This window comes from Haliotis asinina, chromosome 15 (genome assembly GCF_037392515.1).
Source record: "Haliotis asinina isolate JCU_RB_2024 chromosome 15, JCU_Hal_asi_v2, whole genome shotgun sequence".
Taxonomy (NCBI): Eukaryota; Metazoa; Mollusca; class Gastropoda; order Lepetellida; family Haliotidae; genus Haliotis; species Haliotis asinina.
Genome location: NC_090294.1, coordinates 43773489 through 43787825, shown reverse-complemented (window position 1 = coordinate 43787825; position 14337 = coordinate 43773489). Strand labels below are relative to the sequence as shown.

Below are 14337 nucleotides of genomic sequence, written 5' to 3'. Positions count from 1 at the left end.
AGAGACCTGCCTCCCTTTTCTGGGATCCGTTGCACTCCTGTGCCGGTAGTTCCGGAGAAAGCCGAGGTTCTCCACGCCAAGGTCCAGTCCTTAATGGACAAGGCGGTCATCGAGGCCGGTCACCAAAAAGGACGGAGGGTTCAGGCCGATTCTCAATCTAAAAGGTCTGAACAGTATGCTGCAGGTATCGTCATTCAAGATGGAGACCCTACGGTCGGTGATCTCATCTGTAGAAAGAGGTGACTGGGTTATGTCCATCGACCTCAAGGAAGCGTACCTGCATGTCCCGATGCATCCCGAGTTCAGGAAGTACCTGCGGTTTTCCTTCGACGGGGTATGCTATCAGTTTCAGGTGCTTCCCTTTGGCATCACTACGGCTCTGAGGGTATTCACCAAGCTTATGTTAATCCCAGTGCAAGTGGCCAGGTCATAGGGCAGGTGTTGCCACCCGTACCTGGACAATTGGCTTCTACGAGCACTTGCCACTCACTTGAGTCGAGATGCAACAGGATTCCCAGGATTCAGTGGGTGGCGTGGCCTGGCCACTGTCCGGAATCGCCTCCTGCACCAGTTGCAGACACAATTCTGGCTTTGCAGAGGGATTCGACAAACTTTCAGTATGAGGATAGATGGGCCTGTTATGCGCGCTGGTGTGTCGACAGAGGGATTCTTGATCCCTTTTCTTCAACTTTAGTTGAAGTACTGGAATTTTTACATTGTTAGAGTCAGGTCTAGCCGTGTCTACTATCCGGGGCTATTCCACAGCCGTTTTGGCAGCACCCTCTTGTACAGCGCTTTTTCGCGGGTGTGGATAGGATCCGTCTGACTGTCCGGCGGATTAGTCCCCCGTGGGACTTGTCAGTCGTTCTTGACTGGTTGTCCAGTCCTCTTTTTCACGAGCTATCGTCTCCTTCTCTCCAGCTGTTAACATGGAAGGCTGCCTTTCTTGTGGCGGTAACATCCGACAGGCGGGTGGGTGACATTCATGCAATGTCAGCGGATCCTGCCCTGACCCTCTTTCACAAAGACAGGGTCAGTATTAGACTGCCGGATTCTTACCGTCCTGAGATTGCAGGTGCTTTTCATGTCACAGCGCCTATCGAGCTCCCTAAGCTCATGCAGCCTCCCTCGTCCGGTACCTCTCTTCGACGTGCTCACGTCTTAGATGTCCGTAAGACCCTCAGGGCTTATATCAAACGAACTGCTGCTATCCGAAAAGATAACCAGTTGTATTGTTGTTATGGCGGGGGAGAGCTCGTCTGCCGGCGAACAAGCAAACCATATCTAGGTGGCTTGTCTCTGCCACTTGTATGGTGTATACTCGTAAAGGGTTAACAATCACTAATGGGTTAAAGGCTCATTCTGTTAGGGCAGGGGCTACGTCACAGGCTTATGCCGTGGCTCTGCCCATTGAGGAGATCTGCTCAGCAGCTATTTGGAGCCGACCGAGCATGTTTATCCGTCACTACCAGCTGGACAAACATTCACGTGAACGTGCTCGGTTTGGCCATACAGTTCTCACCAGTGGGCAGTCGTGATTCCCCTCACTGAATGAGCTTATGAGATCTCGACTTTGTTTAACATGAAATATTCCTGGTGATGTGTTTTCACAAAACCATTCTTTTATATTGGTGACGGGTACCCTCTGGTGGTGGTATTTTAAAAAAAAAAAAAAAAAAAAGAACTACGACGGTTTTTCACTTTAGTGTCGACATACGCTGTTATTCACCTTTGCACTGTTATTCCCGGCACTACTTCGCTGGTTTGGGGGAATATTGACAGTGTATGGCACGAGGTGTTGTCATATGTCCATCACCTTTGGGGTTCGTTGTCAATTGGCTCTTTCGGCCCTATATTTACCACGCCCACGCCTGATTGACATCAGCGGTTTGGTGATTAGGTAAGTGTATTTCTATATCTCTCGCAACTTCGGCAGTGTATGAGAGTGTGTGCAGGGTACATGTTAGCAGACAGAATGCCGCTCTCGACTCACGTTCGTTGGGAGTCTGTCTTATGCTATATATGTACCCCAAGGAGGTCTTCTTCTGAAAAAGAATTATACAAACCTGTAGAGGTTATGAATTCTTTGAAGAATGTCCTCCTTGGGGTATGGCCACCCACCTCCCCACATTCTGTCTGACAATCTCATCATGAAAAGTGAGGTATGAGGTACACAGCTAGAGTACCTGCTCTTGGCTGTTAAGGGCCCGGGTATTTTAATGCTATATATGTACCCCAAGGAGGACATTCTTCAAAGAATTCATAACCTCTACAGGTTTGTATAAATATGGACCAGACAATGCAGTGATCAGCAACATGAGCATTGATCTATGCAAATGGGATACAATGACATGGGTCAACCAAGTCAGCAAACCCGACTACCCGATCCCATTAATCGTCTCTTGTGACAACCATGGATTACTGAAGGTAATTCTAACACAAATCTTCAAGGGTTCACCAACCCACGACTTCAAGCCAACGATCACAGGTTCTTGAAAGGCATTCTGCACAGCCAGTTGCACAACTTTTCCTCATGTGGTAGGAACAATCAGGTGCTCATGATGACAGGATTTCCACTTTCAGGAGCTTGATGAAAATATAATCTAAACATACATGCATTCATACTGACGGGTAAGGACAAACGTGCCATCTTGAGGGTTTCAGTTCTGTCAAGGCATGTCTGTCTAATTCATGAGGAAATCTTCTGTGTCTTGATTAAGGTAGCAATCAGCAATATTTTGGTTATCAAGTAATGGACCAGGAAAAACAGTGGTTGATCTCATGGGTAATGATCCATGCCTTCAGATGGGATGACAGACTTCATGTCATGTCACTGAGCTCCAGACTCTAGTGAGTGGACAGGATGAAATTGGATAGACAAGAGAGGAGAAAGAGAGAGCTGTGGCATAAAACAACATTCATTCACTGATGTTCCAGTGGCTTTCAAGACTAATTTATGAGTGGACAGGACTCCATTATGACGACGTTGGATAGCCAAGAGAGGTGTGGTGTAAAACATCATTCTTTCTGTGGCATTCCTGACTCTAGTGAGTGGACTGAACTCCGTTATGATGATGTTCAACAGACCAGAGAGGAGGGAGAAACTTGGGCTTCATGGTGTCCACAAAATTTTTTCTCCATCGTCTTTCAAACTCCCAGAGTTTCCCCTTCTGTTTAAACTGTTCCACAACCTTCTTCCCATGTGGCATGTAATCCGAGTTGAAGATTCTGGAACAGAAGATAATGTTTCAGAGAAGGTGTGTTCATCTCACACAGTAAAGATCTTAGAATCAGCAAAACTGTACCACAAAAATAGATTTGGAGCTGGTTTTATTCGTATGTTGTTCAAAACCTAACCAGCAATATTCCAGCTTATATGGCAGGGGAGTGAAAATAATCAGGTCTGGATCAGACAAACCAGTGATTAACATCATGAGCATTGATCTAAACTATTCAGATACAATGATGTGTGTCAACCTAGCATGGGTTGCTGAAGATCAGTTCTCAACCAGATCGTCCTGGTCCAGTGTTCCAGCTGTATTAATTAATCAGATGGTAACAGTCTGTTAAATTGACATTGTCACATCAACAAAACAAAATAATGTGTAAGAGATTTGACAAGAAGGCGTTGCAGTTTAACTTCCAGCATACAGTCTTGCTCTGCTGACCCATGAAGATCCAGGGTAGAATAGGTCTTCAGCAACCCATGCTTGCCATAAAAGGTGACTATGCTTGTCGTAAGAGGCGACAAATGGGATTGGGTGGTCAGGCTCGATGACTTGGTTGACACATGTCATCGGTTCCCAACTGAGCAGATTGATGCTCATGCTGTTGATCACTGGACTGTCTGGTCTGGACTTGTTTATTACAAACCGCCTCCATATAGCTGGAATATTTCTCAGTACAGCGTAAAACTAAACTCACTCACTCTTGCGGTGCTGTTGATTTGAGTACTCAGGGCTAGCAGGGTTGTTAAAGTGTCTGTCCTCTGCGGAAGATCCAGTTTCAATTCCCCATATACATGCAATATATGGAGCCAATTTCTGAAGTCTCATCATTGATGCTGCTTGGATATCACATGAAGATTACCTTTTGTACATATTAATGGCGGTCTCCATCAGATCATCAGTAAGGGAGATAACTCCCTAGTAGTCCATCAATTTCTTTCAAAAATATTTATTCAAACTTCAGGTATCTGGACTAAAGTCAATCCAAAACACTAACACACCCACAATTACCTTGTGTCCATATTGATGGCAGTCTCCAACAGATCATCAGTAAGGGAGGTAACTCCATAGTATTCCTTCAATGTCTTTTCTAACACATTCACCCTAGCTTCTGGAATCTGGGCTCTGCTTAGTTTCAGGGCTCTATCAAAAAGAAAATATATGTATATTTTCAATATGTTAGTAATACTAAAACTTTATTGATGTCATGCAAAGGTTGTTCTTGTGAAAGCAACAATTACTCAAACCAGACAAATATAAATCAAGTCCAGTATAGCTATGGACTTGTACACATCCACATCACATCATCAAGGTGTCAAAATGAAAAAGAACGATGTTGCAGTGAGATATTTAATTGAAGTGAATAACCTGAAGGATACAATCAACAACACTACTCGACAAAGTTGAAATGTTATAACTTATTACTTCCATCTTTGTTGAGCTATCGCGTGCTGTAATTCAAGTGACATCTTGGCTTCCATCGCCTCGAACTTGACGCTCAGACATGATGTTAAATGCTAAAAAATGTGCATGAAGCAACTGTGTCTCTTAGATAAGATGACCCCTTCTACAAACAGGTTTTTTTGGGGTCCTCGAAATTCGGCTTATACACGGTAATATATAGTTGTACGTGTATACTCTTAATTTTCAATGTTTGAAGCTTTCTGCAAATAAAAGTAATTGAAAATAAAATCAAGATCAGTGAAAAAACTACTTCACAAAATGAAACATTTGAGTTTTAAGTTGTTTCTACCAGAACTCACTTGGCCGCTGATCTGATTTTCATGAGGTCCTGGTTTTGTACGCTACGACATCCCAGCCCGGAATCAATGGGGGCGTCACACTCCACCGAGAGCTCCTGTCGCAGGATGGCATCATGGTTGGAGCTCACCTGGTGACAGGGAGGACATAGCAGCAGGACGTCATGTGACCTGTGGTCCTTCAACAGTGGCGGGAAGTATCTGGAAGGTGCCGTCATGTTAGATGTCAGTTAGGTTAGATTAAAGAAAATTCTGTATGTGGTGTGTGTGGGAGTGAATTCTTTTTTTAATGCAACTGAAACATGCCGATTGTAAATAATGTAGGTGGGTGAAGCAGTATATGTCATCGAGAACTTCAGTAAAGAGTTTTCAAGTGTAATCACTGCATATGATCTAACATAATACCCAAGTAATGACGGTCTTGAGCTTTACCAACTTGTTAGACCCCCAAACCCAGGCTCGGTGAACTGGGATTCAAACTCATGTCCATACATTTCTGGCATGCCCAAATGATAAAGCTCAGTGCAGGAAAATGTGTACCTTTCCGGCAAACAAGGATATGTTGAGATATGACCTGACAATTGACTCGTATTTGCATGTATGGGTGCCGCCCGCTGGTGCTTGCCATTGTGAGCGAGGGGTCCCCTTTTTGTCTGCAAGAAGTGCGAGGGGTAAAGTGCATGGCCTGTCTCAGCCGCTATGCGTGAGATAAATTTCATCGTCATGCACTGCATGTGCACTAACCTACATCTGCTCTCCCTTTCCTAAACCAAATGAGCTTGCTCATTGTCATGCACTGCCTACTTCTTGTAAACATGCTCTCAGAGCAGGTTCAACTTATCCTTGTTTGCCAGTAGACAAGTGAGCAGCCCCAAGGTAATGCTGCACAAATTCGCAAACTATTCACCTGATGTTTATGGATTGTAACGAATGCAGGGTGCTGGATACCATACCCTGCCCCATGATCTGCATGTGATCTTGTGTACAGTGATGAATGATAAAACATTGTAAATGTAAGACAATCCAGGATTCAAACTCTCCGTCAGCAGATCCTGATACAGTTAACTCCACACATCCACAACAGCCATCATTGCTAATGGCCAATTCTGAATCAGAACAAATGATCAACAGTGGATACACTGAACATGATTTCTATCATCAGTTTCTGATATGAGATGGATACACTAAGAATGTAGAACCGAGAACCCAAGAGAAGGAAGTAACCTTCCTACAACTGGTTCGTACCTGCGGTACTCCTGGGGTACAACAAACTTCCTAGTATAGGTGTTCTTGTTGCCGCACACGACGCAGACGTTCTCCTTTTCCTGGAGGTAGTAGTTGTGTTCTGACTCAGGACGACCAGATGGCTCAAACCTCAGACGTACAGTGAAGGGCCTATCGCATACCTTGTCTGCAATAGTGTAAAATTATGTTACCATGGTTTCTTGTGCGCAATAGCGTGAAACCATCCATTACCATGGTTACTTGTCTACAACAGTGTTAACAGATATGTTACCATGGTTACTTGTGTACAATGGTGACGCAAAATCTCACCTCCAAGCTGTTTCTCTATGTACCACTCTGCTTTACGGATGTCGCATGTACACAGAGGTTGCCCATCTGGAGCCTGGAGTTGGCAGTTGTGATACAGAGGTCGGGCCCGGGCAGAGTATGCGCGTCCTTTTTCAATCCCAGGCTTTTCCGTCTGCTTGGCCAATGTCTGCAAAATCCATCAAATGCTGATCAAATGATCATCAGAGGTATGTCAGAACTCAGAGTGAGTTAGTTGAGTCTTATGCCGCTTTTAGCAATATTACAGCATTAACACCAGAAATCTTTTTCACATATTGTACTCATGAGGCGAATCAAACCTGGGTCTCGGGCATAGCGAGCGAATACTTGAACCACTTAGCTCCCCTCAGAACTCTATTGTGCTTGATGATAAGTGGGAGGAGGTGTGTGGGCTTCCTACCTGAGTTCTCCCGGACTGTCTGTGACCAATGTCCACAATGCCCTGACACATGGCCCTGGCCAGTCTCCAGACCTCATCCAGGTCGACCTCCTCCATGTTCCACACCAGGTACCCTGGGTCACCACCCTTCAGCTTGGTCAGAACCAGCTTGGTGAAGATGTCAACGCCCACCTGACCATCAGCCGCTGCATAGTTCATCTGGAGGGAGGGAGTGAGCGAGTGAGTGAGGCTGAACTCTCTGATGGTTTATGCTTCAGATGTCATTGTTATATCAAGATATAGATAACACTAAACAATGTACCACGTAACACCATATTTACGAAACGAGTGAATGGTTAGGTATCTAACGAGCGAAAGCAGTGATATCTTCAACCGGTGAGTAATAGGAGTCAGTCCAATGTGCGTGGCAAGCATGTGATACAAGTTGTGTTAACTACTTGATAAACCCACAGCATGGATCACAGGATGCTGGTATGCAAAGGGGACACAACTCTCCCGTGTAAATCATGACTGGGCTCTGTAGACTAATAAAGTAGTAGTTAAGTAGAGGTGACACTGATCTCAAGAAACAGAACAGGCGATCATGACAGTCTACATCTACCAAATAAACTAGCAGAGATCATTTCAAGTTCAGATCATCAGACATATGATCTACAGATAGGGGTCCCACCTACCAACATCTGATCTAAGTAAGGAGGGTGCCCCCTATTCCCACCTTCCCCTCATACTGCTCAACCCTCACTGAATATAAGAGGAGGATTATAAAAGCTACAGCCTCCTGCTCTCCTGCCCCCTCCTTACATCCCCTCACTACACTCACCTGATCTACAGAGAGGGTGTCTGCCTCCCAGTCACTGCAGCGAATCTCCCTCCTCTTGTCCATTGTCACACCAAGGATCCCTTCAGCCAACCCCTGGAGACTGGAATCACTGCAGCAAAAGAGCCACCACAATAATAATTGAGGGCATCACTCTCATCTCAACTGTGTACAATGAAACACAATGTCACATTTTGCTGCAACTAAGACAGCGGTACTCAATCTCACCTTTGTAACAAATAAAAATCAACTATATAACAGATTACTTTCTGAACTGTAATATTGCCCATCTCCAATATCACCATTACACTACAGTTAGAATGCTCTGTCTGACCAATTATTCATTAAATTCTTTTCCTGCTGAGTCAGACAAGGTGAGCTAAAAGACATGTTCTAGAAACTTAACAAGAAGTCTTCTCTACTATCATATCATCAGGATTCTCTAAAGGCACAAATTCTGTAAAATCTTTTCATTCAGAAATGGCTGAAAGTAAAAAAGTAAGACTTACCATTTATACTTATGTCTCACACGAGTTAAAAGATGTCGCAGGTCAACACAGCCTTGTACAACCATCCCATAATCCTTTGCCAATTTTTTCCCATCATCCTTCACTGCTACACCAACTTTAAGTATACTGCAATACAAGAATATTTCATCTACAGAGACAGTTAACAACATCACACCTCTATTACTATGCTATGACATCAAGATCTAATACTTTTTACCAAACCAACATTAAAATATAAAAATGACATTATTTGAGCAATTTTGCTTAAGTGAGGAATTCGAAAGCAATACTAGTTTTTAGCTGTTTAATCAATGAGAACACTGCCATTTACAAGGTTTGGTGATATGTTAAATATGTAAAAAAAAGTTAAAAGTCTCATTTCAGAATATGTCATTCACGCGGCAAAAACACATGCATGCATGTGCATGTGAGTGCTTTCAAAAACAGACCTTTGCTCATCCCTATTTGTACTGACCATTACCTTGGATCTGCCAACACATCCTTCAATGTCTGTGGTATCATCCCTCCCATGTGACAAAGTCTCACCAACAGACACAGACCAGAGGTTGTTGCCATCTGCAACAGTGCCACCTGGGAGCGGTGTCCTGTAGTGTGATCTGACACCCACTCACAGTCCAAACCCAAAACCTGAAGCCACAACACATAACAATGATCAACAGAATAACTGACCTGACATCTCTGTAGCTTTTAACTACCTTAGTGTATATTGTCATGTTCATTCAACAAGGTCAATAAGTTTGTTGGCTTGTTTTACGCCTAGACCCTCCAATCAAAGCTCCAAAATATTTGAAATCATAATCTACAAAATAGACAAACCCTAAAGAATAACAAGTTATTAATTTTGTTGACAATTGTACAAGAATTTGTATTGAAATGTCACACTCATGAAATAAAGTAGTTGCGATCCATAAAGTTTGTCAGTATTGTACTTCCCAACAAATGAAATACCACTCAAAGACAAAAATTCATAATCATTGTTCAAACTAGCAGTCAGTGTTAGCAGTGGATTCAGTGCCTAATCCAAGCAAAATTTAAAAGAATTTATGGGTGGAAATCGTTCCCAGATAGACACTCGGTATAACCAGGGAGACTATATAGAGAAGGAGAAGAAACTCCTCAAAAAGCTTGTGAACACATTCCGCGGGTTGTTACGTAACCAGTGTAGCCAATATGGCGGCAGCTTAGTATTTAAGACTGAGCCCAGATTATTTTCAACAGCTGATTAAACTCTCAGAATGTTGTGACAACTGAAATCCTGCATACAGAGGATAAGTTAACTATTTTGCCACTTCAGCTGAAGTCAAATAATTGGTATTAGTGTCAGTATTAGGACAGCAGATTTGTAGTAAAGTTTCAAGTCAGTATGTTATAGCTCAGTGGCTTCCATTCTCAATTCACCGCAAAGATAGACTAAATTGTGCCAATAAAAACCTCTTTCACACATTCGTTTAATGATTGGAAGGGAAAAATACCTTTAGTTGAACAATTTTTACAAGTAATAGTGATATTTATGACTTGTTAGGGTGTATTTGAGGTGTGTGAAAAATATGACATATCGCCGATCTGTTCTGATCTGCCACTGAAATACTACTCACCATTGTTTGAGTGTTTCTAGTTATTTTTTCAAAAACGTCTTTCACATACATGACCCGTGAAGGTCCCGGGTTAGAATAGGCCTTCAGCAACCCATGCTTGCCATTAAAGGCGACTATGCTTGTCGTAAGAGGCGACTAACGGGATTGGGTGGTCAGGCTCGCTGACTTGGTTGACACATGTCATCGGTTCCCAATTACGCAGATCAATGCTCATGTTGTTGATCACTGGATTGTCTGGTCCAGACTCGATTATTTACAGAGCGCCACCCTATAGCTGGCATATTGCTGAGTGCAGCGTAAAACTAAAACTCACTCACTCACTCACTTTCACATTCACCTTTAATTCTTATGAGGGGAATATAATATCAGGTGAAATGTTTGCAAGTAATAGAGATAGGTTCATAATCTAAACAAAATGTTACGCTGTATTTGAGGTGTGTGAAAAATGTGACACATTGTTGATCTGATCTGATCCGTCATTGATGCTTGTGATGCTTGAGGGTTATAGTTCCAATACTTCTTTCTTTCTCATTGATCTTATTATTTGACAAAACTGGAAAGGTGCTTACAATGCTTTGTGATAGTTTTACACTTTCTGTTTTTGAGGGGTGTGTGACAGTGTCTGTTAACATTTTTTAATGTCCATTCCCCACATGCAATAAGATATCTGAATTAATTATCAATGTAAACAAAAATGTCTCACAGTAGATTTTTTTAAAAGTAGAGCTGATGGTAACATGTTCTCGCAATACTTCTGCGTTCTTTAACATGTTTTCGAAGGGAAAGCTGTGGTGCATCATTTATTCTTTCATTGATTCACACATGTTCTTCTTTCTTTCATTCTTTTTGTTTCTTTCATTCATTCATTCACATATAATTCTTGCTCTTCATTCTTACTATAATTCATTCATTCATCGTAAAATTCCAACTGATAAAATAAACTGGCTGAAGTTCTGCTAAACACAGCTGAAGTTGCGCTGGGAATAAGCCAAGTCATTGTGTGCGTTGGAGCATGACGAGGCACACGTTGATTAGTACAAATGGTGAAGAGAGCAAGCGAGTGACCTATCCCCTTTGTAGAGTATCCCTGGTATAACGGTACCTTCATAACTTTCAGCTGTTCTGTAAGTGTTACTAGCTGATCTTGCCATTCCTTTCTCGTAGAGATGACATGGATGTTCTGGCAGGTTCTTTGTCTATTCTGACATGACTTGGCCTGTGTTTTAAAACGCTTGTACAGCTGGTGAAATGTTAGCACTGAAAACATAAATTACACAAAATGTACAAGTAAGAAATATAACTAAGGTGACTAATGTCAGTATGGCACATATTCAGTTTACCAGGCACCATCAGAGCTAGTCAGCATTCAGTAATGCGCTTTACTTGGTGTACTTAAAGGGTCACTGATGCGGAGCAAATAATGTTTCTCAGCAACGGTCTAATTACGAAAACAAGCAGCAAATTTGTCAGCACCCACTCCTCAACCATGACGGACAGGGCTACTGGGTTCCCGTCTACTTTAGCAGAATTTCTTCACCCTAAAAAGTGAGGAAGCCAGAGGCCCATCACATGCCCTTATTTAAAAATATCCATGGTATTCCTTGTCTGATTGTAACAAAATATTCCAGCAGTGTAGGTTTTTTTTCTGATGTCTGGATGGTATAGTGACTGATCCAATTTGATCCTATTTCTGTGTTTTTTACCTCGATATTTAATCATGTCATGTGAAAATATGATGTCTACATACACGTAGCAAGCCATTTGTTTCATATAAGTCCGAAAGATTGCAAAGCTTTATATTTAGATAGTTTTGAGGGTTGGCCCAGCTGTCACAGAAAACATCATATGTAAATTTTGGTAGCTACGACCCTGGTTTATTACCTATTATAATAAAAACACAAAGTTGATTTATCTGAATTTGTCAACTAATAACGACTTTGCAATTGGTAGAGAAATCTGAAAATTTTCTTACATAAAAAAACTGAATATACCCATTTACCCAAGTACACAGCAAATACCTATGTGCATTTCTTATGTAACAACGAAGTTCCGTTGGTATAATTATTGGTAACACCACTAAAATTACTCGACATAGGTTCACATTTGGCGTTTCTCCTCTCTGGAGTAAATACTCAACATTATAAATTAAGGTCTGTAGTGGCTAATGTATTGCATGTTATGTAATATGTGCATGAAAGTGATGCAAGAGGGTTTATCAGCTGAGTTACAAAAAAAAACATTGATTGAAGGATTAATTGATAAGACACTGATTGATTAATTACTTCCAATTACTTCTAATTACTTGTCAAAAAGGCAGTGTTTATGAGTGTAGATTTACTAATCTGTACTCACTACACCCTGTCGTAAAGTAGAGAGTAAAAACAACATCCTTCCTCCAAGAATTAACTGCAACTGCCTTAACTGATTGTAGCTCAATATTGGCTAACTAATGGTGGACATTGTACAGTTAGTTGCCAGGTGTGCTGTCCTGGGTGACCAGTGAGTTCATGTATACATATAACCAGTGTGAAATATTCTGAAACGATGTGTCACCTTTTCGCATATTAGACTGTTGAAAGACACAAGACACAGAGCAGGACTAAGTGAGTGAGTGAGTTTAGTGTTACACTACACTCAGCAATATTCCAGCTACATGGAAAATAATTGAGTTTGGACAAGACAATCCACTGATCTGCGCAATTGGGAACTGATGACATGTGTCAACCAAGTCAGCGAGCCTGACCACCCGATCCCGTTAGTCGCCTCTTGACAAGCACAGTCGCCTTTTATGACAAGCATGGGTTGCTGAAGACCTATTCTACCCCGGGACCTTCACGGGTCCAGAATAGGATTATTTACCAGCTGCAGATGAATGGAATATATTTCTTTTATGTGGATATTGATGGATACATTCCTGAATGAGGTAATACCCTGACATTTTTGCTATAACTTTCGTCTGTCTTAAATTTGATATTTGCATTTTGTTTTAATTTATTTCTTGTAGCATTCAGCAGAATCTGTATTACAGAAAACTTGCACTAGGTTGCGAATAGGGTATATGTGAAATATGATTCATGTTGGTAATCTATACAATGTTTAGATATTAAAATCATGTTAGTTTTTTTTTTATTAACTTTCAAAATGCATGTGACAAGGAACTAATTAGGTTTATAAGACAAACTATAAGACATACACTGACTTCATTATTTTTCAGTCCTTTCTTTGTACCACTGGCAGATGAGTAAACTTCAAGGTGTTTGATTTGTTTTCATAATAATGACTTCATCTTTGCTGATCAGTCTACACATAAACAACTATCTATTGTGCATATGGGTGGTGCAGCAATCATCACGAACCAGTCATGAATTCTGGGATATCATCCAGGTACTCACAGGAGAAAAACAATAACAAAAGAAACAACCAGTCCACGGATATTGCTCCGCATCAGTGCCCCTTAATGAGTGCCTTTTTGTTTGCTTCATGAGTTATAAACACCTCATTAACATGCCTGTGCTATAAGGTCAAACAATAACAGTCCAGGTTAATGATTGACATCGCACATACCCTATTCATCTTTGTCATGAAGCTACACCCATGCACCTACCATTGTCCAAAAAACAAATTGACTGTTGAGGGATGTTATTGTTTTCAATGAGGTGGACAACATCATGTTTTTAACAATTTAGAATAGATTAAAAGATTGCACTAATTGGAATATTACAGTGATACATATGTATGAATAATCCTAGCCTTAACCTGTTACAGCTACTGTAGGGATCAAAGAGAGGAAAGCATGCCACCTCCAAACGTATCCGAAAAGAGCTGTTTGACAGAAAATGCGTGTCATCCTGCCTAGACTCGCTGAAGGAGGGTAAGAGTTCCGCGCCCGTACCATAACCCCATGCAATGAATTAAACAGTGTTGTAGCATTACACCGGGGAAGGTGGAAAAACTGTATGTAAAAAGAGGATGGTGGGGGAGTAACCCTCTCCCAGAAGTAATGCTACAGAATGACAAACTGCAGTGCGGGGCAGCGTCCATAAACTCTTCAATTAGCACATACCGCCAGCATAGATAGAAGCGCTTCCTAACAGTGCCGCTGTTAGCACTTTTACACCTCTCTCCATCCTTAGCTCAGTGTAGCATAGGAGTACGCGAGAATGTCAAACACAGTGACAAGCTACGCTACATGCTTTTAGAAATGAATGTTAACACATTCATTGCAAGACTACAAAAGAGTATGTCTCGTCAATCGCTTGTATTCTTGCAACACGCGGTGTCATCACCAGCCATGTTTATAAACATGGTACGTTTTCTGAAACTCTCAACAGCCAGTATGTTTGACTTCCATTCAGAACAACAAGAGGAGCGGAACCTAAATTACGCTGCAAAGAGTCTAAGCTGAGCTGTCTGTCGAACAACCAAACCTACCGAAT

The 14337-nt window shown here is 41.8% G+C and overlaps 1 protein-coding gene across 1 annotated transcript; it reads right to left on the bottom strand.

Moving 5' to 3' along the window:
• Window positions 1–2305: 2305 nt before the first annotated feature.
• Window positions 2306–14278, bottom strand: LOC137265592 (exonuclease 3'-5' domain-containing protein 2-like). The gene is made up of 11 exons (XM_067801020.1): window positions 13965–14278; window positions 11004–11158; window positions 8767–8933; window positions 8286–8411; window positions 7780–7888; window positions 6960–7157; window positions 6542–6707; window positions 6233–6398; window positions 4991–5188; window positions 4239–4370; window positions 2306–3228 (listed from the first exon to the last, which is right to left on the bottom strand). The coding sequence occupies exons 1-11, from the start codon at window positions 14026–14028 to the stop codon at window positions 3045–3047; spliced, it is 1665 nt and encodes a 554-aa protein (XP_067657121.1). The 5' UTR covers window positions 14029–14278; the 3' UTR covers window positions 2306–3044.
• Window positions 14279–14337: the final 59 nt, after the last annotated feature.